The sequence below is a fragment of the Galendromus occidentalis genome, unplaced genomic scaffold (assembly GCF_000255335.2).
Source record: "Galendromus occidentalis unplaced genomic scaffold, Mocc_1.1 scf7180000077530, whole genome shotgun sequence".
Taxonomy (NCBI): domain Eukaryota; kingdom Metazoa; phylum Arthropoda; class Arachnida; order Mesostigmata; family Phytoseiidae; genus Galendromus; species Galendromus occidentalis.
In genome coordinates, this window is record NW_003805518.1 from 1,233,685 (window position 1) to 1,260,604 (window position 26,920).

The 26,920-nt window shown below is 51.2% G+C and overlaps 6 protein-coding genes across 6 annotated transcripts; 2 read left to right on the forward strand and 4 right to left on the reverse strand.

The window, feature by feature from the left end:
• Positions 1-714: 714 nt before the first annotated feature.
• Positions 715-4,350, reverse strand: LOC100905304 (translation initiation factor IF-2). Its single transcript, XM_018641413.2, has 5 exons — positions 4,080-4,350; positions 3,495-3,877; positions 3,212-3,408; positions 2,971-3,098; positions 715-818 (listed from the first exon to the last, which is right to left on the reverse strand). The coding sequence occupies exons 1-5, from the start codon at positions 4,348-4,350 to the stop codon at positions 715-717; spliced, it is 1,083 nt and encodes a 360-aa protein (XP_018496929.2).
• A 1,679-nt stretch (positions 4,351-6,029) lies between these two features.
• Positions 6,030-8,298, forward strand: LOC100905450 (dehydrogenase/reductase SDR family member on chromosome X). The gene is made up of 7 exons (XM_029112862.1): positions 6,030-6,141; positions 6,833-6,970; positions 7,095-7,179; positions 7,275-7,436; positions 7,516-7,711; positions 7,824-8,004; positions 8,086-8,298. Exons 2-7 carry the CDS (start codon positions 6,833-6,835, stop codon positions 8,296-8,298), a joined length of 975 nt encoding a protein of 324 aa, XP_028968695.1. The 5' UTR covers positions 6,030-6,141.
• A 530-nt stretch (positions 8,299-8,828) lies between these two features.
• LOC100905597 (gamma-tubulin complex component 2) lies at positions 8,829-12,938 on the reverse strand. The gene is made up of 13 exons (XM_003748386.3): positions 12,616-12,938; positions 12,290-12,443; positions 11,894-12,037; positions 11,358-11,731; positions 11,081-11,250; positions 10,796-10,973; positions 10,530-10,702; positions 10,262-10,457; positions 9,905-10,073; positions 9,598-9,779; positions 9,314-9,484; positions 9,136-9,182; positions 8,829-8,886 (listed from the first exon to the last, which is right to left on the reverse strand). The coding sequence occupies exons 1-13, from the start codon at positions 12,661-12,663 to the stop codon at positions 8,829-8,831; spliced, it is 2,064 nt and encodes a 687-aa protein (XP_003748434.2). The 5' UTR covers positions 12,664-12,938.
• Positions 12,939-13,368: 430 nt separating this feature from the next.
• On the forward strand, positions 13,369-20,294 carry LOC100905744 (signal peptide peptidase-like 2B). The gene is made up of 8 exons (XM_029112883.1): positions 13,369-13,629; positions 16,782-16,936; positions 17,120-17,270; positions 17,414-17,500; positions 17,650-17,898; positions 18,018-18,165; positions 18,285-18,509; positions 18,651-20,294. The coding sequence occupies exons 1-8, from the start codon at positions 13,579-13,581 to the stop codon at positions 19,310-19,312; spliced, it is 1,728 nt and encodes a 575-aa protein (XP_028968716.1). The 5' UTR covers positions 13,369-13,578; the 3' UTR covers positions 19,313-20,294.
• A 462-nt stretch (positions 20,295-20,756) lies between these two features.
• Positions 20,757-22,638, reverse strand: LOC100904632 (RNA pseudouridylate synthase domain-containing protein 2). Its single transcript, XM_003748296.2, has 3 exons — positions 22,082-22,638; positions 21,468-21,985; positions 20,757-21,362 (listed from the first exon to the last, which is right to left on the reverse strand). Exons 1-3 carry the CDS (start codon positions 22,509-22,511, stop codon positions 20,913-20,915), a joined length of 1,398 nt encoding a protein of 465 aa, XP_003748344.1. The 5' UTR covers positions 22,512-22,638; the 3' UTR covers positions 20,757-20,912.
• A 1,064-nt stretch (positions 22,639-23,702) lies between these two features.
• LOC100906033 (RNA pseudouridylate synthase domain-containing protein 2) lies at positions 23,703-26,599 on the reverse strand. Its single transcript, XM_003748389.2, has 6 exons — positions 26,563-26,599; positions 25,651-25,932; positions 25,040-25,557; positions 24,774-24,955; positions 24,061-24,196; positions 23,703-23,891 (listed from the first exon to the last, which is right to left on the reverse strand). Exons 1-6 carry the CDS (start codon positions 26,597-26,599, stop codon positions 23,703-23,705), a joined length of 1,344 nt encoding a protein of 447 aa, XP_003748437.2.
• Positions 26,600-26,920: the final 321 nt, after the last annotated feature.

Genomic DNA, 26,920 nt, shown 5'->3' on the forward strand with positions numbered 1-26,920 from the left:
GTGACGTAAAGCGAGGACGTTTCCAAGCGCGAGATACGTACGCCACTGACAACCCCGGTAAATCGTACAACAGACTGAACGATTTCAATCAACGAGCGTAGAGTATGTACCTAGGAGAAGGAGTCGACTGAGCGACAACTTCGACCGGTCTGCTCTCCCATGAAGAATGAACTCACTGATTGTAGGGTCTACCGTTATGAGGGCTGATCCGGTTTTTATTCATGTTTTCAGCTTTTTTTGATGGGTTGATGGTAGATGCAAATACAGGCGTAATTTCCTTGTCACAATGAAGAAAGTCGTTCTTGAAAAATCAAGGACTCGTCTCGGCTTAAGGTAATGATAGGTTGGAGCGTAGGCTTTTCGGTTGTAGGATAGATGGGTTGAATACTCCGATAGAGACACTGAGAGCTACGATGCTGCACTTGCGACGTTGCTGCAAAAGTGTGGACGCTCGTCGAGCGGTCGCGACTGTCTTCTTCCTACGTGTCAGCTTTCGTTTCGACGTGTTTTGTACATGTGATTATTTTTTTCGTGATTTCCGTGAACCAAAAAAAAGAAATTTGCGAAGTCAGTCGCATTTGTTTTCATCCACCGATGGTCTCGGGATGAGAAAGGACTGCTCAGTTCCAAATATTGGCAGAGGAAATCAAGCTTTCGACGGACACGCTTAATAAGAATTGAAGGGAGGCTAAGAATTCACGAGACATGCCGTCTCTAGTAAGGCTGTCTTTGAGGGTAGTTGTTGTACCCTTGGCTCCTATTCTGTCCGGACCTTTGGTCGTAAGAGTTATATCCTCCCTGAGGTCCCTGGTTGTAACCTGCGTTGCAGAAAGTAACAAATATTCCGTTAGACGCGTTTCCCCATCGTTCCTTACGCGCGCTGCCCCCACCGAACAGGAGCGAGGTCTTTTCACAAGAACACTCCGCTTCCGTCTCCTCGCAAAGCTCATCGGTTTGCCATTCTCCATTTTTCTGCGGGCTCCGCCGACCTAACAAACGGCGTGACGGTCAAGAGGGGGAGCAGAATACCCATGACAAGGCGGGCGAACCTTTCACGACCCTCGCCATGTAGAGTATTTGCGTTCCATCAATATTAGCGTCGGTTCCCCCCCCCCGAACTGTATGTCTCGGAATCCGAGACTCGGATAGATTTCTCCACCAGGCAGACTTGGAATATACCGGAAGAATGATTCAGGAATATAGGCAAAGCTGAAAGGGTTGGCTCAATTGATACGGCTTTCCATGGCGGTCGGTTCCTCAGGAGTCATTCAGGATCATCGTACTCGACTACCTGTGATTTCACGCGAGCTCGACGTATCAGATGCACTGCAGCAATCCAATTCGAGCTAGCTCTGAACTCCCCTCGTCTCGACGCGATTCGTACACTCATGTCTCACTGCTGCGTGGGTCGGAGTCGTGTGCGACTCCCACCCACGGATTGACCGTCCATCATCTTCCCCTGATCGGGCCATTTGGAGTAGCATATCCTGGGAAGAGGCATTCTGACCTGGGCCTCAATGCAGGCACTTGAAAATCAGCGGTCGCTGATCCCCACAAAGCACTTTTTCTACCGTTGACCGTAATTCTTTGCCCTATGGTTCCGAGATCGGGAGCTATGTCCCGACTCTCCGCGATCATGTCTATCTGTGTAACCGTTTCTCGAGTCTGATTCTGGATTTTCATTCCATGTCCGCGACCGTGAATTTCACCGAGTGATTCGTTGGAGCCATAATTTATCGACATCGACAAGACTTCCTCGAAGTTTCGGGCATCGTGGCTCATCGATGCTCTTCGATATCATGCATTGACTTGAAAGGGTAGATCACTCAGTCGCTGTCTTCTCAAAATCCGAATTTCAGTAGCGCTCAAACAAATCGCGGCATATCGTGCATCATACCTGAGAGTAATTATCTCGACTCTCGCGCTCTCAACCTTGATATCTAGCGAGTCCAAGGCTCGCAGCCCGCTCGTTCGGTAGAACCCCCGGTTTCTACAATCTACTTTCTCGATAGAGCATCGCGGAAGAATCTACCGAAGATGGCTCGGTCTTCCGACGATGACGATCATTTACAAGGGCAATTTGAGCCCATTAGAGGAATTCCAGAATTTCTCGACTCGACCCCCAATCTCAGCGATAGGAACCCTCTCCTACAGGATTAGTGCTTCGCTCCAATGGGGAGGCTAGGCTCTGCTGCCCCATGGCTTCGGGGTTGGGACTGCGCTCAGACACCGATACCGACTCTGCGAGGTCAACCTAGTCACGCGCCAAGGTCCACCCCGGGGGTTTAGATGCATCGTTCAATCGCGGAGAATACATCCCGAGTATGCTTCGTGAAATGATTTACCCCTCCCCCATTTTTCGGATGTCTAGAGTGAATTGCTCCGGGAGTCGATCGTCGCGACGCAATTCATTCTGTCTGGGCAGGTCTTCTACGTCTGCTGATGTCTCGCACACCAAGACCTCTTGAGAGGATCAGCTTGAGGTGGGTCCTGAGATGAATGCCTCGGCTCACTCATCGGACCTCCCACGTCGTTGCTTTCGAGGGTGCTCGCGTCATGTCATCGCTGGAGGGGTGATCGAGCTCGACGCGCCTTGATGTGCAAGAGCTTACTGGAGCTCTCCTTTAAAAATCGCTTGGGTGTCCCTAGACTGGGATGAGCACGTCGGACCCTATTCGCTGCTCGAGCGATGGACTCGCGATGATTTTCCGCATCATTCCTCTCATTCCCTCTCCATATATGCATAACGGTGATTTATCCGAGACTTTCCCGCTCCTCGCTACCAAACCGCCACAGCCTCGACCATGTCCCTTTCAGCTTGCAATTGATGGGGTGTCGATCTCCCACCATTCTAGATTCTAGAGCATACACCATTCGGAGCGATTCATAATCCGTTGCCGGAATGGACAGAGACCCGATTAAGATTTGTTCACAATTATCCTCCCCCGAGCCCATTAGTTCTGTACTTACCGTAGTCTCCACCCGCTTGCTGTCGGTAGTTGTCCTTGGGTCCGTAGCCTTGGTCAAAGCTGCCTCCGTTGTCGTATCCGACGTCATTATTGGACTGATAGTTGCCGTTGTAACCGTTGTCCTGATATCTACGGAATAGTTGAAATGAAGCGGTTAGCAACGACGAGGTGTTCGAATCTTCCAGTGGGAATATTGACAGGAGTGCGAATTTCCGATCTCGTTCTCCCGAGGAGTTGCTCACCCGTATCTCTTGTTGTCCCCTCGGTAACCATTTGTTTGATAGTCACCGTTCTGATAACCAGAATCGTTCAGGACGTCGTAGTCACCGTTCTGATCGAGATCATCATTGTATCGTGTTTGTTCGTTCTGATAAACGTTAGTCTGCTGATTTTCCCAGCGAGCCCTTTTGGTCTGAGGTCCGAGGTCCTCGCGCACAACCTGAGCATTTCCACGTCGGCCTTGCTGTTGTTGTGGCTGCTGTTGTTGTTGGATCTGTTGTTGTTGTTGACCTCTCTGATTCTGACCTGGGCCTCGTTGTGGAGCACCGGGTCCTCTCTGAGGACCGCCTGGGCCTCGCTGAAGTGCCCCGGGTCCAGCGCGCAGAGGAGCTCCCGGTCCAGTTCGCAGAGGAGCTCCTTGTCCAGATCGCGGTGGTCCTCCTGGTCCAACACGCAGAGGAGCTCCCGGTCCTTGGCGGAGCGGACCCCCTGGTCCAGCACGGGGAGGGCCTCCAGGTCCGGCTCGGAGTGGTCCTGGGCCTCCTGGACCACCAGGGCCGCTTCGGAGTGGTCCTGGTCCTCCAGGTCCTCGCATTGGGCCGGGTGCGGCCAATCCACCGGGGCCGCCGCGAAGCGCGCCCGGTCCTCCTGGTCCCGCTCTTGCCAGTACTGGTCCCCCAGGTCCGCTCCTCAGGGGTGCAGGTCCTCCTAGCCCTCCGTTTCTCGCAGGTCCAGGTCCTCCCGGTCCGTTCCTGATCGGTCCTGGTCCTCCAGGTCCGTTTCTGATAGGTCCGGGTCCTCCTGGTCCGTTCCTTGCAAGCACAGGGCCGCTAGGTCCATTTCTCGCAAGAACAGGGCCACCGGGTCCATTTCTGGCGGGCCCCGGTCCACCGGGTCCGTTCCTTGCTGGTCCTGGACCGCCAGGTCCGTTCCTAGCCGGTCCAGGTCCGCCCGGTCCTCGCATCGGTCCACCGGGTCCTCGCATGGGTCCACCGGGTCCGCCAGCTAGGCCTGGTCCGCCGGGTCCGGCTCTCATGACTGCGGGGGGTCCTCGCATGGGGCCTCCGGGTCCTCGCATCGGGGGACCACCGGGTCCTTGCTGAAGAGGACCACCGGGACCGCCTCTGGCGGGAAGTCCTCTCATCGGTCCGGGAGGGCCCATTCTTCCGGGGGGTCCGGCACGTCCGGAGCGTCCACCGCGAGGTCCTGCGCGTACTCGTCCGCCTTCCATTTCTTGAAGTTATATTACTTCGATTCACAAATTCTGAAACTTCATGAACACCGAAACTTAGAATACATCACTCTCCTGAACGGAGCTAGGGATCCCCCTTTCGGCTTCCCGGCTTTTATCGAGAGGTCGACTTCCTATCGTCATTCAATGTCGCGGGAGTCTGCACCCCCCATGATTCTGGACAAGAACGACGCACAGTCGAACTCAGAGGCTGGATCTGCGTGAATCATTCCGCGGTGTTTCTATCTCTGACATGAGCCTGTTCCGAGAAGCCGGCCACGTAACAGAGAGTCCCGAGTTTCGCAGGAAACCTGCGATGAGAGCACGGCCGAATTCTCGGACGGCATTCTGACGCATTGAGTTAGGATACACGGGCGTATAGCAGAAGAAAACATCCGCTATTCTTATAGGTCTCGCTCACTCTGACATCATATCATCATAACCTAAACAACGGCCGAGTTGTCACCGCTAAGCCTAAAACGAAAAGCGTCTCGCTCATTTCCGTCGGAGTGGACATAGATTCACGCTATTAGATTCGCTCTCATGATCGATCCGCGGACTCACTGTTTGAATAAAATGAGATCACAGGAAAACATACCAAGTTGCACACAATCGCCCGGCGTCCGAAGAGGAGAACCACTCACACTCAGCTCTACACACAAGCTAAGCTTTTGTATTGAGACGCATCGTCGACAACAAGATGGCGTCGGCCTCCTTCCTCTCGCCGGATACTCACTCCGACTTGCTCAGTCCCCACCGCGGCCGGAGTGTCTGCGATTTTGGCTCTCCGATCTAAATGAGCTGCTCTGAAACTTCCGAGAAGAGTTCAGGAGACTTTGGACCTCTCCTGAGCAGCGGGCCAGCACAGCTCGTTCAAAACTCGGCAATATCGCGGAATGAGCACGCAGGGGTCGACACAAGCGGGAATTCCAGGACGAATCAAGTACCTGATAGTACAGCGATCGCTCTGGGGGAGTTGTACCGCCGTATGCCGTATAGACGGTTAGATCGAATCGAAGTATCCAAGTACCCGGAGCCGATACTCTGGTACGACAAGATCAGAGCGTAGTTTCCAACTGAGGCTATGTTTTTTCTCCTGAATCGGTCGGCAACATGTCTCTCGCGGAGCGATGCATCGGTGGGATCGATGGGTGAGCTCAGAGAAGCTCTCAGACGCAAATCTCGGAGATTCATGTTTTGGCCGCTAATCTGGTAGCAAGAGGGATTCCCGCGTCTGCCAGACTGTATCGGAAGAGCGTTTCCAGAGAACGAGTCTGGGCCCAGCTATTCTTGACCCTAGGTCTCGGTCAGACTTTCCATATCCCGTTAGACTTTAGTTCCGATATCGACTCACCAAATAATAGAGCTGCGCGAAGGGTCTCACTGTAATCCGTTTCTTTCACTGGGGAGTCAGTAAGAGGACGACGGTACGGATCCTTTTCGAAACAACGGAGCTTTTCTCTAACGGTGTCGACGGAACAAGATGGCGTAGCGGTGTGTCTTTTCTTCTCTCAAAACCGGTCAGGGTCTGCGCGTCTGCGGGTTGACGACGGCACCGCGCCGAACAACACAAACACAACCCTCTCTTGTTCACGAAGATGAATGCATTCTCAAGATCGGAGGTCCCCTGAATCGACCAGCCGGGCTATCAAATTCGAGGTATCTCGGCGGAGACGAGCTAGCGAGGTGGGATCGGAGAATATTCGCTGGCTGCATGGCGTGGTGAGCGTTTAAACATCCTTCGGCCGAAAATTGCGAGATGATCGCATCTTTGGCACTCCACATTCCTCGAAAATGCGCGATAGGGAGGATTCATGTGCACACGCTTATGATACAAACAGTATTCGGTCTTTGATCCTTTGGACTCTTAGAAGCAGCTCCATGAGTTGGACCGATGAGATCGCTCGGCAGACGCACGCGGTACAACCATCATGATTTTATACACTCGAGACCGATCCAACTTCTAGTTCTCGTCTCGGAGACTGCTATTGCGATCCGGTGGACGTGTGTCCCCGACTGTAGTCGAGCTTTGGCTTGACGTGGACGGGCGAGCGAAGGAGAGCTTGCCCCCAAACGGCGAAGCCTTCAAGCGCCGTGTTTCGATGAATTTTCAATCTAGGGATGATCTCCGGGAAAAAAATCTTCGGGATGGATTGACTTCATGAGGTATGACGTTCCTCAAAATTTCGTTCTGTCGGTGACCAGAGAGAGGGAACGCTTTCCCAAGAAAATTGTGTGTAGCTTCTCGCATCCTCTTGGAGGAGTATCTCCGGGTATACGTCACCCGCAGTTCGCTGGAAGAACCCTGAAGGTTCTCCGAGCCGAAAATCATCCCGGGACCGGGACGGAATCCGACGGAGCGAGAAAGAAAGATCCATCGAGTTCATCCCTTTCACAGAGTTCTCCTTTTCAGATGCTGTCGCGGATGCTATTCCAGGTTTCTGGATATGTCCTCCTGCATGTTTTCGGTCTATGGGCTCTTCTGCAGCAGATTCTCAAGTCATGTTCCACTCCACCAAAGAAATTCAACTTTGTGTCACAGGAAGGCAGGGTCAGTCCTCTATCCAATTTACCGAAAAGCCGGAGAATTATGATTCAAGAATTCAATAGAGAGGAATTCAAGTTGAAGACGCAGGGATCAACGAATAAAATCATGTGCTTTCCCCGAATTGAAGATATTCGTCGTCACCGGCGGCCTGCGGGGCATCGGAAGGATGATTGTGGAGCGACTCATCGATTTAGGAGCTTTCGTAATAATGAGTAAGTCCATCTGATCAGAAGACGCATCGACGGTAGCAAGCTGACTCTCGGAGGGCAAAATGTCCAATATTCAATCTCGCTTCTTGATTTTGCAGCGAGCAGAAGCCCGCCGGAAACTGCATTGAAATCTATCGGAACCGCTAATTCATGGCGGTTTCGATATGTTCAGCTGAAACTGGAGTCGATGTCTGAAGTTTCAGAATTCTGCGAAATGATCAGAAAAGAATACGCGCGCCTTGATGGCGTCGTATGTAATGGTACGACACCGCCAGCAAAAAAAAATGCCTGGGATTGAATTGCCGTTGAAAGTCACAGAATTATGCAATTGATTTGCAGCTGGAACATTGAGCGGATCGGATGGGCGACTCACCTCCGAGAATCTGGAGCCACAGCAAGCTGTCAACTACTTTTCAAACGTTCTCATGGTCGAGAATCTGCGGCCCTTGTTGCGGAGACACGACTCCAGAGTGATTCTTGTGTCCTCCATCGTTCAATGGCTTGGCTACTGCAACCTCGAGGACATCATGCTCGAGTAGAACTTCTTCCTTCCTTTCTTTCCGACAGAGTTTTCTCATTCCTCAAGCGTTCGAGGGGGGCAACGGGCTCGCAGCCGAGAAAATGAACCCAGGTTCTTGATTTTTCAGAAGGCTTTACAGTCCGCACTGGGGCTATGCGCAATCCAAACTATGTCAAGTCGCGTACGCGCGACACCGTGGACGTCGATTCCTCCAAGAGGGTTTCACGATCAACGCCGTGCACCCAGGGCTAGTGGCGAGCTCATTGTACAACGCGATCATCAACTTCCTCGGCTCGTTCTTCTTCGTGGTAATTGCTCGATCCTCATATTTCTCTCCCGACTGGAGCTTGCGAAATAGGAATTCTCCTAAGTGGAATTCATTTTCTCAGAGCCTCGAGAGCGGGGCCGAAGCAGTGCTGCACGCACTCTTGTCGGCCTCTCTGGACGGTGTCTCAGGACAATACATCGAACGTTTCGATATTCTGCCCCCGGTTAGAAGAGTTCGGGACGAGAAGTTCCTGACGGATCTCCACGATCTCACGACCAGGTATCTGAACCCGTGGCTAGAGTGCGATCACGAACACCAGGCTCTGAGCGAATAGACCAGCCGAGCACGATCCACTCAGCCAGGTGACCGCTCTCAAGAGATTCAGGAATGCCTTGGTACTCGAGCACAAGAATAATCTGAAACGGATCCCAAGCCCTTGCTTCAACATCCAATTTTAAAAAAAATTTAGCTGAACAACGAGTTTGGATGGAGAGGTTTTCATACAGCGGAGTCAGATGTGCTAGGACATAAATGTGATCGACATGTGATAGGATATAAATCGAGGTCCTGTCGTTTTGATTGCGTCATCCACAGTTCATTCCGGAAATGAGACGAAAATGCACAGAAAATCATCTATCTCTTACCGTAGACGATATTTATTCGCAAAATCGTTCTCAGTGCAATATTCGGGGGCTATCGGTTTTGCAGAAATTGCATAGGTGAGTGTGAGTGTTTGTCTGTGATGTTCGACTAGCTCACGAATTCTCGGGAGGGAAACCATGACCGGAGGCGTTGCTCGTGGTCGAAAACCTCCAAAATGAATTCGACTCCGGGATGGCGCCGGCATTCAAGGCGGCGGCTTTCTCATTTGGAAGTAATCGACGTTTCCTTTTTGATAACATAACATTCGTTCATCGCCAGCCTGGAAGAGAGAACGAGTTCGGATCCAGTTGCGAGACCCTCTTCCGCCATGACACGGATTGGAGCAGTCGACTGTACCTTTGTCTCTAGGTTAACGATATATCTTTCTTGTAGAGATTCTCTCCAATTCTTTAGGACACACTTGAATTCTGAGAATTTCCTATCATCTATATCTTCCGTATAGAGCCAAACTGTCATAAAGGATGATCTCCGAATTCGTGAGAATCTGAAGTCTCTGATTATTACTTACAAGGTGAGGAGTTGTTCGTGAGTTTTGATCTCCGTTATGTCCAGCCACTGGCGAGAAGAAAGAACGTCAGAAAATTGGGCACTACACCGAGCAAGGTAACCTCTGCTTCGAAGTTCGATTAAGTTTCCGATCGAAGGAAAATGAAAGTATCTCTAGTGACGCCTCAGTTGGGACTCACCCTCGCTACCGATTTATTGAATTCCCGTTCGAAGTAATCGACGACCTCATTCAGATCACCCTGCGCGAGCCCCTCGAGCGCCGGGATGTCCAGTTCCCTCTCAACGTCGATAGAGCAGTCCGACACCTTCACTGGCTGTTGAATGACTGTCTGCTCCTTGTTGATAATGCGCTGCATGGGCCAGAGCAAGATAAAATTTATTCATTCAGACCGTCGGATATTTGTCAACATTCCGGGATGAGTCCGAATATGATCGACTCCTGATCGGGAGTCGCAGAACTCACATCAAGACACATGGCAGCCTGTAGAACCGTAGCAGCAATGTTGAGTAATCTGCTCGAGGCCTCGAAATTGGGAAGGAGACATCGCTGGAATATCCGACGGACGTAATCTCGGTGGGTCTTCGCCAGCGAGTCCACGGTGCGAACCTGGCTAAGTTTCTTCCGTAAATGGGACCACTCTTGCTCTGCAACAAGTTTTTTTGAAAAGGTGAAATATTCAATTCATCGTCGCGGTCGAATCGAACTCCTCGACGTCGCATGCGATCTCCTTCTGAATCTGAGGGGTCAACAACAGATTTTCGATACGCACCGACAGAGAAGAGAGAGAAGTACGCGGAGAGGCTTTGTACGAAAACGAGCATTCTCTGCAGAAGGGCTCGCGCCATGCCCGTCGTGTAAGGGATCACGTCGGCACAGAAAGATTCCCCGAGGAAAAGCTGGAGGCGGGTCCCGAAAATTATTTCATACATCTCCCGAACCTGCAATTCGATTAATTCACTGCAATGAAATCCTGCTGCGTAACCGGATCGACTCGGACCGGCAGTCTACAGGTGACCCAAGAGTCCAGAGAGCATTCCCTGTCAATGTGTCCACGGAACGGTCTCGTCGCTTTGCGACGCCGCCATGCGAAACGTCAGGGAGAGCGAAGCCATCGCTGGCGACTCACCTCCGGCGTGAGCAAGTGTTGCAGGATCCATCCACCGTTTAGGTCTGTCGATAGGCACTCAAAGGTGTAGCCTCGACCCCCGTTCTCTAAATATTTCACGACCTCCTCCTCCTTGAGTTTGCCGCTCCGAACGGCAAGAGCTGCCAATCGCGCGACCAATTTATCCTCGTGGAAGCTCAAGCCAATATGGGACTGCCTGCAAAGGATTTTTTCTTGCAATCGAGTCGCCCATACATGATTCAGGGAGATTCTAGAGAGCCGGACTCACGTGAAAGTGGATGCGGCGCTCCCCGTCACGGCATCAGCCAGGAAATTCTTCAGGACCATCGGAGAATACAGCGAATTGCTAGTGATGAGCTGGCTACGGCTGAGATCGCAGAACCTTTTGAAGACGTCCGCTCGTACGAATAAGAAGACTTCCTTGAGCGACGTAAGATGATCCTTTGGGACGGGAGGTCAGCGTCAATTCCCCGCCAAGTTTCCGAGATCGTATATGTAGTATATCCCTCTGTGAATTGGAACTTTTCACCGCACCTCTAGGTCTCCAAATTTCGTCATGACGTTGAAAAGCGTCGCTGATGTGTCTACAATGACGGCCTGGACTCCGCGTCTTAGCTCCTCAACTGTCAGACCTTCCGCGTCCTTGCCCAGATTTCGATCTACGCTCTCAGCAGCCGAATGATCTTCTTCAAGTTTTCCGGTCGTAGATGACCTTGAAGTGACGAAAATGAGACGGCTGGTCCAACTAGCGGTTCCCATCGGGAACGTTCATTATACCGTCATCCGCTCAATAAGATGTCTCACTGGACTCAAACCTACTCCAATCTTTCCTCATTGACGCAGTTGACCATCTCGGCAAAGCATCCCGCTTTCATAATGTCGTTCTTGAGATCGTCCAGGAAGGACGGTACGTTCTCCTCGATAAGGTCGTACTTCGAAGAGAGAACCTCTTCCTTGCGGAGGTACGAGGGTCGGAGCTGAACCAAGAACTGGAAATGGACATCTGCCCTGTGTCATAACGTATGCAATGGTCGTCGGGTCAACCGTCTAGGAATTTATAGAATTGGTAGGATGTCGTGGATATGAATTAACTCACCTCCCCTCTGGGATCTATCATCAGTTTGCCTTTCAGCCAATGACGCAGCATTTCGATGTAGGGTTTAATCGCCTCCTGTAGGCATCGTTCGTATATGCCCCGCGCGACCGAGTTGCCAGAGTTCCCGACCGACGAATAGAGAAGCGATAGAATTTGTGCGCCTTCGAGACGCTCGTCGATGATCTTGTTGCACAGGTCGGACAATGTGAGAAGTATGATACGCTGTTGGGCCATCTGTTGTTGGAGCAGTTTGAGCGAAAGCTTATGCAAGCCGTCCGACACACTGACGAGATGGAGCCGAAATTTCGCCAAGATACTGCTGATGCATCCGACCAGGGACTGCAGTGTCAACGAGAATTTCGTCGTTTGATACTCTGTAACATTAAGCTCATGATTATACTACATAGAACTTCTGCTCAGATAACGGAGCTCGGGTGCGAGAAACTCCACCATGCGTCATTCCGAAGAGCGTCGAGCGGCAAGTTTCTTGTCTCAAAAGCAGATCTGGCTGAGCGAGTCCTAGAGTGATCTCGAACCTGTTATGAAGGTCCTTATCGTGCAATGGTTCACCGCCAAGTCAGCCATGCCCTTCGCCTCGGCGACCAGCTGAGGCTGTATATCCGGGTGGAAATGGATTTCGCATTTCCCGCTTGAGCTGCGCTCGCTCCAGACTAAGTCATCTGAAATCACAGTCCAATTGAAAAGGGAGTTGACGCATCATCTCTTGATTGTATTCCTGTTCACCGAACCGTCATGAACTCGTGCTAGTAGCCCCCCCTCATCTTTCACATTCCTTCCGAGAATCTCCGGGGCCATTGCGTCTGATGGGCAAGAAGGATCACCTATCTACTCAAGTGTCATCAAATTTCAAATTTTTCGCGACTGACCAACCCTCTCCCCCTCGAGCGGGAATCGCTTCCGACTAAACTGACCTGGTGTAAGTCCGATAATGCAGAGTATCCCCCTGAGGAGGAGTCGCTCCTGCTGCTCCACTCGCATTGATTTCAATGCTGGACAATTAGGGGAACGTTGAGCGATTCCGACCGGGAAATTGCCCCTGACAGGTCTCAGACAGTCCTTCGTAACCTACGACGAATGAAATTGACTTAAATGCCAGCAGCCAGCGCGGCGTACTTCAATCATCAGCTTCGATTGACAGAGATTCGAGGAAGCTCCCCTCAGAGAGCGAAACAGATAGCACCCTGCGGATAAGTCTAATAATTCCATCACGCTCATACGAACGAGCTCTTCAACTCACATCCCGAGGTCTCTCCGTTGCCCCCTCAAAGCCTTTGAGGAGGTCCATCGGCGATCAGGCGAGTGATCACAATTGTCTCTGCAGACGTTCTAGTCCAGCTTCTCGATCGGATGTCTGAAGGCTACCACAGTCGAATTTGACTCGAATTCGAAGACGTCTCCGCAAGGCTTCCGCGCGCTCAGAGTTGTCAGCAATCTCCACATTCAAACTTCTGAGGCTCCTCTAATTCAGAGGTCGGGAAAAGCGACTGGGCCTCCGATCTGTCGAATTTCCACGGTTTTAGCCTCAGAATATTCCTTATTTTGTTATCCGGTGCGCCAAAACCTCTCTCCGCTTCTAACACTCGCCCTCTCCCTGCATTCTACGAATGAATGCATTCCTTCCCGACTCTTGCTCGTCAGCGGGCGATGTCCTGTTTCTTGAGACTCTCCCCCGATACGCAGCTGTCAACGGGGAAGGATCGCCTCGATAGCGCTACATCTCATTTCGAGCTGGAACATTCCTCTCCGCCAGTTTTGACTGGGTTGAAGTCGACAAGAGCAAAACCAATCTAAGCGATTCCATAGAGCTCAATTTTTCTGAAGCCGGAACCGTGGATCAGGGACTAAGCCCGAGACAGAGAGAGGTTTTGGTTAGCGCCACTACGGCGCGCTGCTGTTGCTATTGGTGCTGATGATCCAGGGCGCCACATTGTTTTCATGTCAAAGGGTCCAGGTGATCGTCGTCGATCTGAGCAGCACCGTTGACTAACAGTCCCGTGTGGTCCGTGCTCCCGTGCGGACTGGCTTCTTGCGTAATCTGGACTTGGCGGCTCCTCCAAAGTGGAGTCTCGCAGCCACAGACGCTGAAAAACAGCCGGGAGTTCCGACGGGCTCGGAAAATGAGATCCGAATAGTGGTCCCTTAGTTAGGCTTGGTGAAACTGTGACCGAGAGGCTAGTTTTCCCGAGGAAACAAACGGAAGATGGCGAAGCTACTCATAGTCGCCGCGCTGTTCTTGTGTCACGTCAATTCGGTAAGTACCCCCCGTTCATTTTGTCGAAAGTTTCCATACCCGTTGTTGGGAAACCGTTTCGTCCCGAGACATGAACCGAGCTCCGGCACTTGACGAGTTGTGACATACGAGAGTCGCGCGTATTGACTTCGATTACCATTCGTGTCTCTGCACGAACTCACGGAGCAGCTGTTCAGCTACGAGACGCTTCCGAGGAAGATTATCTCTGAATTCGGATCTTTGTCAGGTTCCCTCACCGATGGGGGCGATGACGGTGGTGATGAAACGCGATGCGAAAGTTTTTTCCGCCCGATTCCGCAAATGAAGGAAACCAGCTGTCACTCACGAGAGTGTGATTTATCCGTGCGAGAACGCTTAAGTCTTTGAGCTTGCTTGGGAGACGGGATCATCGGGGTTCAGCTCATGCTTCCCGTAAGACTCGTGATACAGCATCCGATCCAAGCCGACTGGGATGATATTTATGCGTCCAACAAAGGATCGACCGCTTGAATCCGAGATTGCGGTCCAGATTTATATTGTCGACTAAATGATTTTCCATGTCACTGTATCAGACGCCGCTTTCGATGAGGTCAAGCTCACTCGGAGAAAAATATTTCCAAGACGATTCAGGCCCATCTTGTCGAGGTCGTTCCCGAGAGTCTTTTCAGGGGGTTCCTCCCTCCGGATCTTCATTCCTAGCGGAACTTGACTCGCATCTATATTCAGCGCCCTGATTACGACCGGAACGCCACAGATGATTGACGTCATCGAATTCCTGAGATCTATCGCTGGGTAATCGGGCAGGTACGCGGCACGAGTCGACCCGGAGAATGGAGCTGAGCCACTTACGGAGACCGAGATTGTGGATAGGACTCCGTGATTTCCAGAAGGGCATCGTTTCCCCTCTCGACGAGTTCCCGAAAATATCCCTCAGAGGAGGAAAACCGGAAAATGGAGGAACACGGTGTGCTGCCGTCCGGATCCTATCAGAAATACACTTGGCACACAGAGCCGCGTTCCGCTTCTCTTTGGATCGATGCGGCTGTGACGAGGTCAGCTCTATCAGCGGCTCGACCGATTCTAGCTCGCGAGCCAAAGCTTCTCCCCTGGAAGTTCCGAAACCGAAACAGGGATGGGGCCTCAAGAGACAGCTGCAAGCCTAAGTTCTGCCGGAATACGGCGCCGCACAGTGGTCAAAAATCGATTTTTAGGTGGACAAAATTATTTGAACGCTTTTTTCGACTGACTCGGATCATTTGAGTTCGGAAATGAGTCCGAGAGAGTTTCTGGTCGTCATCTTGGCCCTAGAAACGAAGTTCGAGGCCCGACGAGGTCAATAATGAGACACTCTTCGAATTAAACGAGCTACATTATATTCGTTGGAACTTGCTTATGGAGAGCATTCCACTAGTCTAGACAACACTACGGGTCGCATCCCTCTTGGGTCTCCCACTCCTCGGCGCTGAGATGGAGGACGCTGTGGATGCGGCTGAGGATGGTAGATCTGACAGAGCTTTCACCGTTTTGGAGCCCTGTCGATCACCGGAGAAGTGTAAGGAGAGATGGCCCGCGAACAATAGTTCTCCTGTGCCGTGCTGTAGTAGAGGTTGAACTCCACGTGACTTCGACTTTACGGATAAATCGCAGAAATTTTTCTCTGATCGGCCAGCCCCTCGGATGGCTGTTGATGCCGATGTACATGGCTTAGCTTGTACTCTCAGCTTGACTCTGAATCGGAAGGGCCCTTTTTGGAACCAGCCCGCGCATTGGTGGTGGAATTTTTCCTTCTTCCGCTGACACTTCTGGAATTTTTCCATCGATCGATGGATCTGTCGGCTAAGTTGGGCTCTGGAGTCGTGTAAATCGTCTACCTTGTGTGATCTCTCAGCTCCGATCATGCGCAATCAATCCCTTTAGTGTTCATTGGAAGAAGCCGCGAGGCAGCCAGGGGTAGTTTAGCGCGGCACGCGGCGATTTTGAGAGCGGTTTCCCGCTTCCGCCCATCGTGCTGGATGCTGCCCGATCTCATGTCCGACCACAGATGTCCCCAATCAGAGGAGCGTCTCCGATGAACGACTCAGAGTGATGCTCTCTGAAGGAACAAATATCCACGGGTACGATAATCTCAATACAGAACCCGGGGATCACGATTCGAGCAATATCTCGCCCATTTACGGCTTTTCCGTGGTTTTCCGGAAAACAAGGCCCTTAGCGCAAAAAAGCGCAAAAATCGGTTATCACCTCGTGAAAGCTGAGGTTTTAACGAGCAATTAAAAAAAAATCAGACTGGGTACATTTGGGTACAGTGTCCAAATGCGGCCCTAAAGGTTTTGGCCATTTTTCGAAAGCCAGAGAGAAATCCATGGTTCGTATCAAGTAAAAACGCTTCCGTTCTCATGGCCCCACACGGATCCATACCTATCAAGACCTTCTTCCCACTCTTTTTGGTCACTTTTTTGCCTTAAACATTGAAAATCGAAAAAATAATTTTGTCCACCTAAAAATCAATTTTTGACCACTGTGCGCCGTATCCGAGCAAGAGATGGCTCGTCTCCCGCGGAAGGCGTGGACCCGTTTCCGGAGCGCCTATTCCAAACATCCATGATATCGGATTCCGCAGCATCCGGAGCTAGAGATCGCCCGATCACTCGGGGATCTCATCGGGGGCTCGGCGAGTCCTTTAGGAAACACGACACGGATCGGTCTGGCCGTGTCTGCAGACAGAGGGAGACAGCGGGACACGAGACACTGGCTTTATCTCCTCCGGACGCAAACGAATGGACGAAGCAAGTCGTAGTTGAAACTGTTCTAGCGGCATCGTGAGACTCGGCGTGGAGGTCGACTTCAGCTCCGATCATCTCATGCGTCATCTCGCCACACGCTTATCGCTCCAAACAGGATCGCTCTCAAGTAAAGAGAGCGTGATGCATCCAAGTCGTTCCGATCCGTCCATGTCCGATTTGGTTTCTCGATACCTCCGATTTGCCGATCATTGAAGGTGGAAGCTCAATGGAGTTCTGGTCCCGGAGTATTGTCGAAGATTCATGAGACGTAGCTGGAGCAGAAATTCATTCGAGGTCGTGATTAGTTTTAGAGCGAAACATGCATGCCTAGACCTACTTCGTTCAGAATGGACCACTATCGCTCATCTTTCTCTTTCGACTCCTTCCCAGGTCCATCTTCAATTGACGGGGCCGGAAATTGCCTGGCTCAGGGCTGAGACCCGCCATTCATCGCAGCATTTCTGCATGCTCTATTATCCTGAATTTAGAAGACTACCTGGATCACCGGCATTGGCGGATCCGATCAAGCTTCTCAACGCCACAAAGTGAGTCACATATTTTCTTCCCTGGGACATTTCAGCCACAATCTCTGTGGACTGATAGAGTCTCTCGACTCGGAACATGGAGGTTCTCGGGCTCTCCTCCAGGTCAAATCACGCGTTTGCTCATATCCTGAAGACATTAAAAGTTCTGAGATCCATTTGAAACATGTTCTATCCTATCTGCAGGTACGACGGCTGTTCCGAACTAGACTTTCGGTTTGATCGGCAAGCGGCCCTGACTAACGCAACGAATGCTTGCGCAGTCGAGAAGACGATCGTCAATTTCAAAAAAGCCAATTTCGCAGCGCTCATCATGTCTGCCTCGAAGTCTTTCCTCGTAAGTCATTCCTCCGACCGCTCTATTCCGATAACAACTCCACATGAGCAGCGATCCGTAACTCGGTTGCAACGTTCTGCGACCCGGAAAGAGGTTGTCGTCACAAAATGAGATTTCGAGGAAAATTTTTCAATTCATCCCAGGAGTCGAATCAATTCAACGTGAACGAGACTCGAGACATCGATCTGGTCGTGGGCTTCGTATCAGAATCGACGGCGAATGCCTTGCAGGTCAGTACAACTTTCTTGCGTACACCGTCCGAATAATCGGAGAGACCAACAAACGATCTCGCCGAAGAGAAGCATCAAGGGAGAAAACCCCTCAAATTTCTTCCATATTCGAAAGTCTAAGCTTTTCGACCTTTGAAACTTTCAAACAGAGTCTCCTCGCTACGGGCGAAGACGTCAATATCACGATGTACACAGGCGACGATGGGGTTTTCGACTTCTCCCTCGCCGCCATCTGGGTCATCGCTGTTTTCACGGTCGCGGTGGGCGCCTACTGGAGTGGTAAAGTTCGCCTCGAACTCTTCATACTCGAGCAGCATCAAAGAGGCCAGGACTGCCGCTTCCTGAATGGCGGCAACGGTTTCCAGGAGAACAAAATTTCCCAGAGCGGATCCCTGCAGGTTCGTCAGCATGTTCACTTCCTACGGAAACTTTCGCTTGATGACGCGACGTTGGTGGATGCGATAAGATCGATGATTGATGGGACGCCTTCAAAATCTTACGCTCCTTCCGCTTCCAGACTTACGCAGACGCCGTTCGACAACCGCCGCAGGAAGAAAGTTCACTCGATGTCTCGCCTCTTCTCGTGTCTCTCTTCGTTGTGTGTATGGGAGCGATGCTCATTTTGCTCTATTTCTTCTTCCAGTATCTCGTCTACTTCATTATCGGTGAGAGGAAGAAACCGCGAGAATAAACCCGCTTCGGTGTGGGAATTGAAATCGCACCGATATCGAGAGGAAATGTTCCTTGATAACGCCCTCTGATGAGCTGTTCTCGTTCTGATCAGGGATGTTCGCCTTGGCCTCCGTCACATCTCTCATCGGAGTGCTGGAACCGTTCGTGGACCGGATCCCCATCGGGACGACCAAAATACCTCGAAAACTCGTTCCATGCTTCTACAGCAGCCTTCAAATTCGTCACCTTTTCCTGATTCTGTTTTCGATCGGGGTCACAACTGCTTGGCTCGTATTTCGTCTCGAACCCTGGTCCTGGGCTCTGCAGGATCTGCTTGGTGAGTAGCGTTGCTTTCCTGGATTTTTCGAGATCGCGGATTTCGACCAGTCGACGAGTCTGCATCCTTTGCCCGTCCTGCGGATCCAGTCCCGCAGCTTTTAAAACGACCGACATGACGGCCCCTTGTCCTCCGTTACAGGCGTGGCGTTCTCGCTAAACATGCTCCGGAGCCTTCGCCTTCCAAATCTCCTCATCTGTTCAGTGCTGTTGATTTTGCTGTTTTTCTACGACATCTTCTTCGTATTCGTGACACCCTTCTTGACGATGAAGGGTGAGAGCGTTATGGTCGAGGTGGCCACAGGAACGGCCGATACTCAGGAGCAGCTTCCCATGGTACTACGCATCCCCCACCTGGGTTTCGAACCGCTTCCCGCGTGTTTGTCCCGCTACTCTGTCCTCGGCTTCGGGGATATCCTGGTACCGGGACTCCTAGTGTCGTATTGCCACGCCTTCGATCTCCTTCACCAGACGCGGCCCGGCCGACTCTACTACACGGTATCAACGATCTGTTACGGAATCGGTCTCATGGTCACATTCGTGGCGGTGTATTTTATGAGGACAGCTCAGCCCGCTCTACTCTACCTCGTGCCCTGCACCCTCCTCCCCGTTGTATTGATCGCTCTATGTCGAGGCGAGCTCAAGGCAATGTGGAAAGGAAACTTCCATAACTCCCCAGTCAACGCCAACGGCAATTCGCAACCTCATCCTCTACCGAATAATTCCGTGTTGCCACCTTACGGGGCAACGGAAACCGAGCCAGCCCCCATTTACCAAACGGACCCAGCTTTGATCCACAACTAGGAGGGTCGTCAGGTGGAGACTTCGATGGATAGTCAGCCGGTCCGTTAGTTGAATAATAATTAGTTAGTCGGTAGGTAGGTCGGTCGGTCACTTAACCACCCATCTAAGTCATGGAACCGTCATCGTCATTCGTTCAGGATTTCACCCGCGAACGGGTCCGCTGATCACCGCAGGAATCGGCAGACATCCACGCGAAACCACCCAGAGTCATGCAGCTCACGCTTCCTGACCCCGTTGCACGAACGTCGAGTTTCGGTCGATATCGGAAGGGAATACCTCATTTCGTCGGGGTATTTCTTCTTTTCTCTTTGTCCGAAAAGGCTCACAAGAACCGTAGCTTTGAGAGGCCGTCAGAGATTGCATAGGAGAACAAATAATGTAGACTTCTCATCCGAAAATCCTATTCCCTGTCTTCTACCACTTCATGGATGAGGAGCGAGAGAATCAACCCCCTTTCTCCTACCGACACGAAACAAGGGCAACGGGTCGGAACCAGTGGTGATATCTGTAGAATCAAATAGTTCTAGATAATAATCGAGTTCGCGCGCTCGACGTAGAACTTTACCGAATGTGGCGCGTTTGGAGTTTTCTTTTGATGCTTGGTGAGATGAGAAATCTGAAGTGAAGAGAACGAGTCGATCGATCCAAGAGATCGATCCTATTTACTGTATAAAGCTGTCGATTTCAAATGACCGAAGTATCCGAGGCAGTGGCTGCGCAGCTCCGTTGAGGATATGAAAAAGCGCATGATGAATAAATAACTGATGCTTGGACATCTCGTCGGAAAATAGGACCTGGGATGAGACATTAGCGAGCCGATGCCTCGAGCTGTCCATTTTAAACTCTCGATTAGATATTCTTCTGTATAATACGACTAATCCATCGATCCTCTGGCCTCTCTGTCTGAATGCGTCCCCTGTGATCAGAGGATGATGATACAATACTTGCCGAGAAGAGGAAATCTGAATAAAACGATATTGAAGCTCGGTCTTGAATTATTCGTCGTCTCCGCGTCCCCTCCGTTCGGGTGCTCTTGATTCTTCATAGGAATATCCCTGTGCATTCGGTCCGGACATTTTCCTACGACACGGAGGAGCTGGAATCCATCTGTTGATAATACTCACTCCACACTCTGTTTCTCTACGATCCCCAAATATATACTGATATACTGATGGAACACAGAAATTCCCAATATGAGAACGACGCGAATACTGGCGACGTCATTATGTAATAAAAATAACGTTTAGGAATATCTCAAGAGGTCGTGTTTTTTTTCGGAGCCTCACGTGCAGCCTTACTCGAGGCTCGGATTCCTATCCATAACTCCCACTGCGGTTCTGAAGGAAGCCGATGGAGGCATGCTCCGGAGCAAGATTCGCAATCTCCTACAGGGAAAGATCTCCGAGGAAGCTTCACAAAACAGAACGGTTGGAGGCGCCTCCCGTCATTTTTATTGAAGATAATGTACGGAATCGAGGGTGGTTCCAGCCCGCGGTGTGTGTGATTCATCATTGAGAGGCATCGAGACGTCTCTTAGCAGGACCCGATGAGGATGAGTCCGTAGCATTCGCGATTAGTTCATTCGCTAGAGTCAGGCATCTCAATCGAGCACCCAATCCTCTCTCGCCCAATTAGGCCACGAAGCAGTGTACTCGAAATCTTCACCTTTGTACGAGTAGCAATGGAGATACATCGTGAGATCTTCAGGCGACGGATCAATGTAACGCTGTTGACACTCTGGACACGATTCGACGTATTGCATTTTACTCGGATCGTAACCTCGTAACGTTTTCCGGAAATCATCCGTTATATAATGTTCGAGATTCTCGGGATAGTTCTTGAAGAAGTCTTCTGCCGATGACGTCGCAGGACTTCCCGGGGTGTCGGAGCTTGGATTCGCCTGGCCGAAGGTGGCTTTCCGATTCTCGAGCTCCGCGTCCGACATCGGGGTCAGCCAATTCTCCAACGTGTGCCGCTTCATCAACTCGTCTACGAGTTCTTCAGGCGTTTTCTCCGTCAAGCCGCCTTTAGCTCTGTTCGAGCCGAACGCCTGAAGTGAATAAAGTTTCATTTTCTTTCTTCAGGGTGGAACGTCCCTTGATTTCCATCCTCTTCGAAATTTCCTACGGCGGAGCCACGCAAGGCCCTCGCTCACCTCGTCATTGTAGAGCGGATCTCTAACAATCGGATGGCCGAGATACTGAAGATGGACCCGGATCTGATGCATTCTTCCCTGCTTCGGTCGAGCCAGAACGACACTAGATTTTCCGTTAAAGCTCAACTTCTCGAAGATAGTGGTGCAGTCTCGGCCGCCTTCTTTGACGCCACTGACTCCAATCTTGTACGAATAAACTTCAATCGGCTTCGCCACAGTAATTTCTCCATCGGGGAACTCGCCCCGAACCCGACAAAGGTACTGTTTGGTGACGTGCCGGGTTCTGATCAGCTCGTCCATGAAGAGCGATCGTTCCTTAGTCTTCGCGAACATCAGGACGCCGGATGTCAACCTGTCCAGTCTGTGGAGCGTGTGGAGGCTGCTGTAACCATTCTCTTCACTCAGAATTTTCAACATGCTGTTCAGTCGATAACGGCTGCATGGGTGAACTGGAATCGACGGTGGCTTGTCCACGACAAGCATGTTTTTATCTTCGTAGATGATTTTGATCGGACATCCTAAAAATAAATCGAGGGGAAATCGCTAGAGATTTTAGGTCTTTCAACGGCAACGGAGTTCTGGAGAAGAATTAATTTTCCTCGTGAGAGACTCACCTATAACGGGGACTTCGTGTCGATGGGTCTCATTCGTCACCTTGTCATTGTCTTTGAAGCGGTAAGTCAAATCGACCGGTTCTCCGTTGACTCTGATCTGTCCTGATTTGATTGCTTCCTCGTAGTATTCTTTCGAGTGCGCTCGGAACTCAGTTGAGAAAACATCGAGTACCGTTCGCCCGACCCATCTGCCTTTCGCAAAAACTTGGTACTGGAACATATACGGATAAACTTTCCGCAACCCGTTTTGGAAGTAGTACCCGCTCTCCCGGTTTTCACAGGAGCCATCCGTACGCATTCGTTTTGCCTCCGGAGTATCGTCGGTTCCGGCAGCGGTTCCCGACTCGGTGAGTTTTCTTTTCTCATTCTGCTCATCGGTAGACTCCCGGATCTCTCCAGCCACAGGTTTGACTTCTGTCAGTGTAGACATGTTTTGCGCAGGCGGAATCGTGTCGCACAATGAGAGACATGGGAGTAGACGGGCACCTCGGGCCTGAGGGGAGACCGACAGCGTCGATCGAGCCTGTGATAGATCAACTGCGGACACTAGCTTGCGATGAGAGAAACCGATGCCGAAAACACTTGGTATCCCTCAGGGACGAAGGATGCGCCCGAGAAACGGAGCGGACCCTGAGCTCCAGCGTTGGAGGGTTCCGATCGATGGGGTCGTCCGAAAAGTTTTTCTCTCGTTCCCAACACTATAAGCCACTAAAAACGGGAAATTCTGAGCGGTACCCGCGTGTTGGGTCTGGAATCCTTGGCCCGTGGCGCGAACCGTGTTTCGAGTTTCGACGACCAGCTGGAACAACAAAGCCCAAACAAGCACTCCTCCGCGTCGAGTGTCCTGCATGGCGCTGAGCGCGTGCTTGGGCTGCCCATCATGAACTATAGATCGAATCAAGTATTTCCGATCGATGCCGGCCATTTTCGTGGAGTCAAACCGGTACCCCCGAGTTTCAGGGCTTGGGGCAACGACTCATGAAGTGTGTCACTGATGATTTCGAGTCCTGGGGCGGGCATTTTCGAAATTTCGAAACGAGTTCCGGCGCCTCGAGGAGAGGACCGGCAGTCTCCCAAGCCGGTCGGGGTGAGCCCCCAGTAGCCTCAACTACCTTTGCCCGCGCGCCCCGGCGGAGGAATCACTTAAAACTCGACTTACGTCTTACTGCTGCTGACGTTCCAAACCAGGTCCGATGTTAGAATAGTAATCGCTATCGTTACAATCTCGGAGATCCTTTCATAGGCTCATCGAAGCCCCGTATTTCACAGAGCGAATCGTTCCTTGTCTCGTGACCCGTCTCTATGACGGCGGATGGAGACCGCGGCATACATACATAGGAAACAACTCGGAGAGAATCGCGATCATTGGGCATGCGGATATAGTTTCGCGGACACTAAGCTCAGCGAGACGTAGAAGCATAATTTCAGGGGGGTATAGCCGATACCTACGACCTATGACCATGCCCAAACGTCCCGTAGAGTTTCGAGATGGTTCAGGAATTTTCCTGATCCTCCATTGAGTTGACTCTGCATCACATAAACATTCATAACTGTCTTATTTCCTCATGAGGGAGAACTTGTATGTACAGGGATTCATCGATGCGTCCTGATGTCGATTTGGTCACCTCAGGTCCGGCGTGCTCTCTCCCAAGTAGGTGCGTAAATCGTCCAACGTCGATTTGAAGATCTTCGCTTTCACTATCGGCCGTCCGAGCCTCCGTAAGGCCTCGTAGCGATGACAACCGCCAAAAGAATAATAGTAATCACCTCCATCTCGACCTTTGATCCAGAGAACGTCTATGGGAGGAACCTGCAAGAGAATGCCGCAAGGTCAAACGAGGACTCGGATGCTCGTGCGCGCAACCGAAGATTTATTTATTTATTCAGGAGAAAACTCCTGAATCTATGTAAAATTGAGCTTCGATCCGATCGACTGAGCGCAAGTCAAGGAGCCTCCGCGAGTCATATTTCCGACTAACCTCGTGCTCTTTTCGGGGATCCTTCAGTGTTTCTATCAATGAATTCACTTTGGCTTCGTCCAAGACAGACGGTATTGGTCTCACGATCACGTCGAAAGGCATGAGATGAACTTCGACTGCAATGGGAATGCTGCGACTTATCGGGGGGCAGATTTAGACACGGGAAAATCCGAGCACTAAATTGCAGCGATTCATTTAATCGTACGCAGTTAGTTCCCCTCTAGAGAGGAATTCGAAGGTTTCGCTGGATCAAGAGAACGGAGTCGATAACTAGAGCTCCTCCGGACATGAAGTCCCGTGGACTTTATTGACGACGGACAAAAGCTGTACAAAGAGCTGAGGGAAGTATCCAGCGACAAACGCCTTGTGCGTTCCATGGATTCCTCAAGAACGCGTTTCTTCCGAGGTGCCTCCTCTATTTCTATGAATCCTCGCATCGAAACTTCGCTTCTCAATCCAGGTCCCAATCTTCTCTTGCCCAGTTAGGCCACGAAGCAGTGTACTCGAAATCTTCACCCTTGTACGAATAACAATGGAGATGCATCGCGAGGTTCTCAGGTGAGGGATCGACGTAACGTTTCTGACAATCGGGACACGATTCGACGTAATGCATTCTGGTCGGATCGAAACCTCGCAATGATTTGCGGAAATCATCCGTTATGTAATGCTCAAGATTCTTCGGATAGTTTCTGAAGAAGTCTTCAGCTGATGACGTCACGGGGATTGCTGAAGTGTTTCGTTCTTGATTTCTAAGGTTCGTCCCCCGATCTCGGAGCTCCTCCTCAGTCATCGGTGTCTGCCACTTCTCCAGAATATGGTTCTTCAGCAGAAGGGCAACGACCTGATCCGGGGTTCTCTCAGTCAGGCCGCCTTTGGCTCTGTTCGGGCCAAACGCCTGGAACGGGGAAGGTTTCGGTTACTTATAATTTCTTTCCCTCAGCAATCTGTCTCGGCAGGGCTCAACTTCGCACTCGCTCACCTCGTCGTTATACAGAGGATCTCTGACGATCGGGTGGCCGAGATACTGGAGGTGGACCCGGATCTGATGCATTCTTCCCTCCTTTGGTCGAGCCAGGACGACACTAGATTTTCCGTTAAAGCTCAATTTCTCGAAGATAGTGGTGCTATCTCGGCCGCCTTCACCGACACCACTGACTCCAATTTTGAACGAAAAAATCTTTATCGGCTTGTTCACAACAACTTGCCCGTCGGGAAACTCGCCCCGGACACGACATAAATACTCCTTAGTGAGGCGCCTGGTACAGAACAACCTATCCATGTAGTGCGATCGTTCGATATTTTTCGCAAACATCAGGACGCCGGATGTCAGTCTATCCAGTCGGTGCAGCGTATGGAGATTTCTGATCCCGTGCTCCCTGCTCAATATTTTCAACACTGTGTTGAGCCGATACCGACTACACGGGTGAACTGGAATCGACGGTGGTTTATCCAAGACGAGCATGTTTTCGTCTTCGTGAATGATTTTGATGGGGCATCCTGTGAATGAATCGGAGGGAATCGATCGAAATGTGGACTGTCTCTCGCCTGAGTCAGGAAGGATTCATCTTGGATGAATGTGAATGAACTCACCTATGACAGGGACTTCGTGTCGATGTATTTCATTCGTTAAAAAATCATTCGGCTTGAGCCGGTAAGTCAAATCGACATGTTCTCCGTGAACTTTAATGCAGCCTCTTTTGATCGCTCCCAAGTAGTATTCTTCCGATTGAGTCGTGAACTCATTCAAGAAAACATCGAGTAGCGTTCGTCCGAACCATCTGCCCTTCGCGTGTACTTTGAATTGGAATGTGTAAGGATAGACTTTCCGCAACCCGTTCTGGAAGTAGTATTCATCTCCTCGGGGCTCGGTAGCTGCATCCACTCGTTGTTTGTCAGAATCATTCTCGCTTCCACACGGAGCTCTTGAGTCAGTGGCCTCTGTCTCATGATTCCGGTCACAGGTAGGTCTTAGAGCTCTCTGAGAGACTGAGGCAGCATCTGTCAGTGAGGCTGTTTTCCGCGTGTTCGATATCAGCTCACGGAAAGACACACGTTGGAATAGACGAACATTCATCTGTTCGGGGACGACAGCGGGGCGGATCGTCGATAGTGCGGAGAATCTGCTGGTGACGAAAACTTGTGGCCGCAGACCCGACCGACGAGCATTCAGAGCGGTCTTCCTCTTCCTGAGAGGTGCGCGAAGAGAGCACCGCGGGCGATGATTGTTTTCGTTGGAGGCGGATGCGGCTTCGCTCTGCGCGAGGCGCTCATTTTCTCAAGGTCCGTCAGGAGTGGGGACTGCTCGTCAACGTTTCTCGATGACGCTGTGCATTCAGCATCTCCTCCCTCAAGACAACTTCTGATCTTTCTTCCCGACCAGGAAAGCGGAAAAAGAGTCAAGCCATCGACGAGGAAGCTCAAACTGTCCGAAAAACTGAACGCCGAGTTTTGATGAGCTGATCTCTCGTTCAATCCCTGCGTTTCTTTGGAATCGAATCTCACCTATATGGTCGCTGTGTATGGAACGGTTTTCGCTCATATTGCGTGAGCTCGAACCTGCTCCGAAGAAGCGTTGAACTCTCACTGACAGACGATGCATCCGATCGGCGCCCACGGCCCACGGCGCATTCGATGTGTTTGATGTTTGACAGAAACGCAGATGACGGAAGTGACGGGAGCAAGCATCGATTAGCCCGCGGAAATTTATACGCAGACTCCACTGATACCCAGGGGCGTGCACAGGATTTTTTTGGGGGTCCAGACGACCAAAAATGATGACGCGCCTTCTCGGGGTCCATACTTCAGCATTGAAACCGGAGAATTTTGGTTGCCCCCCCCCTGTGCGCGCCTCTGCTGATAC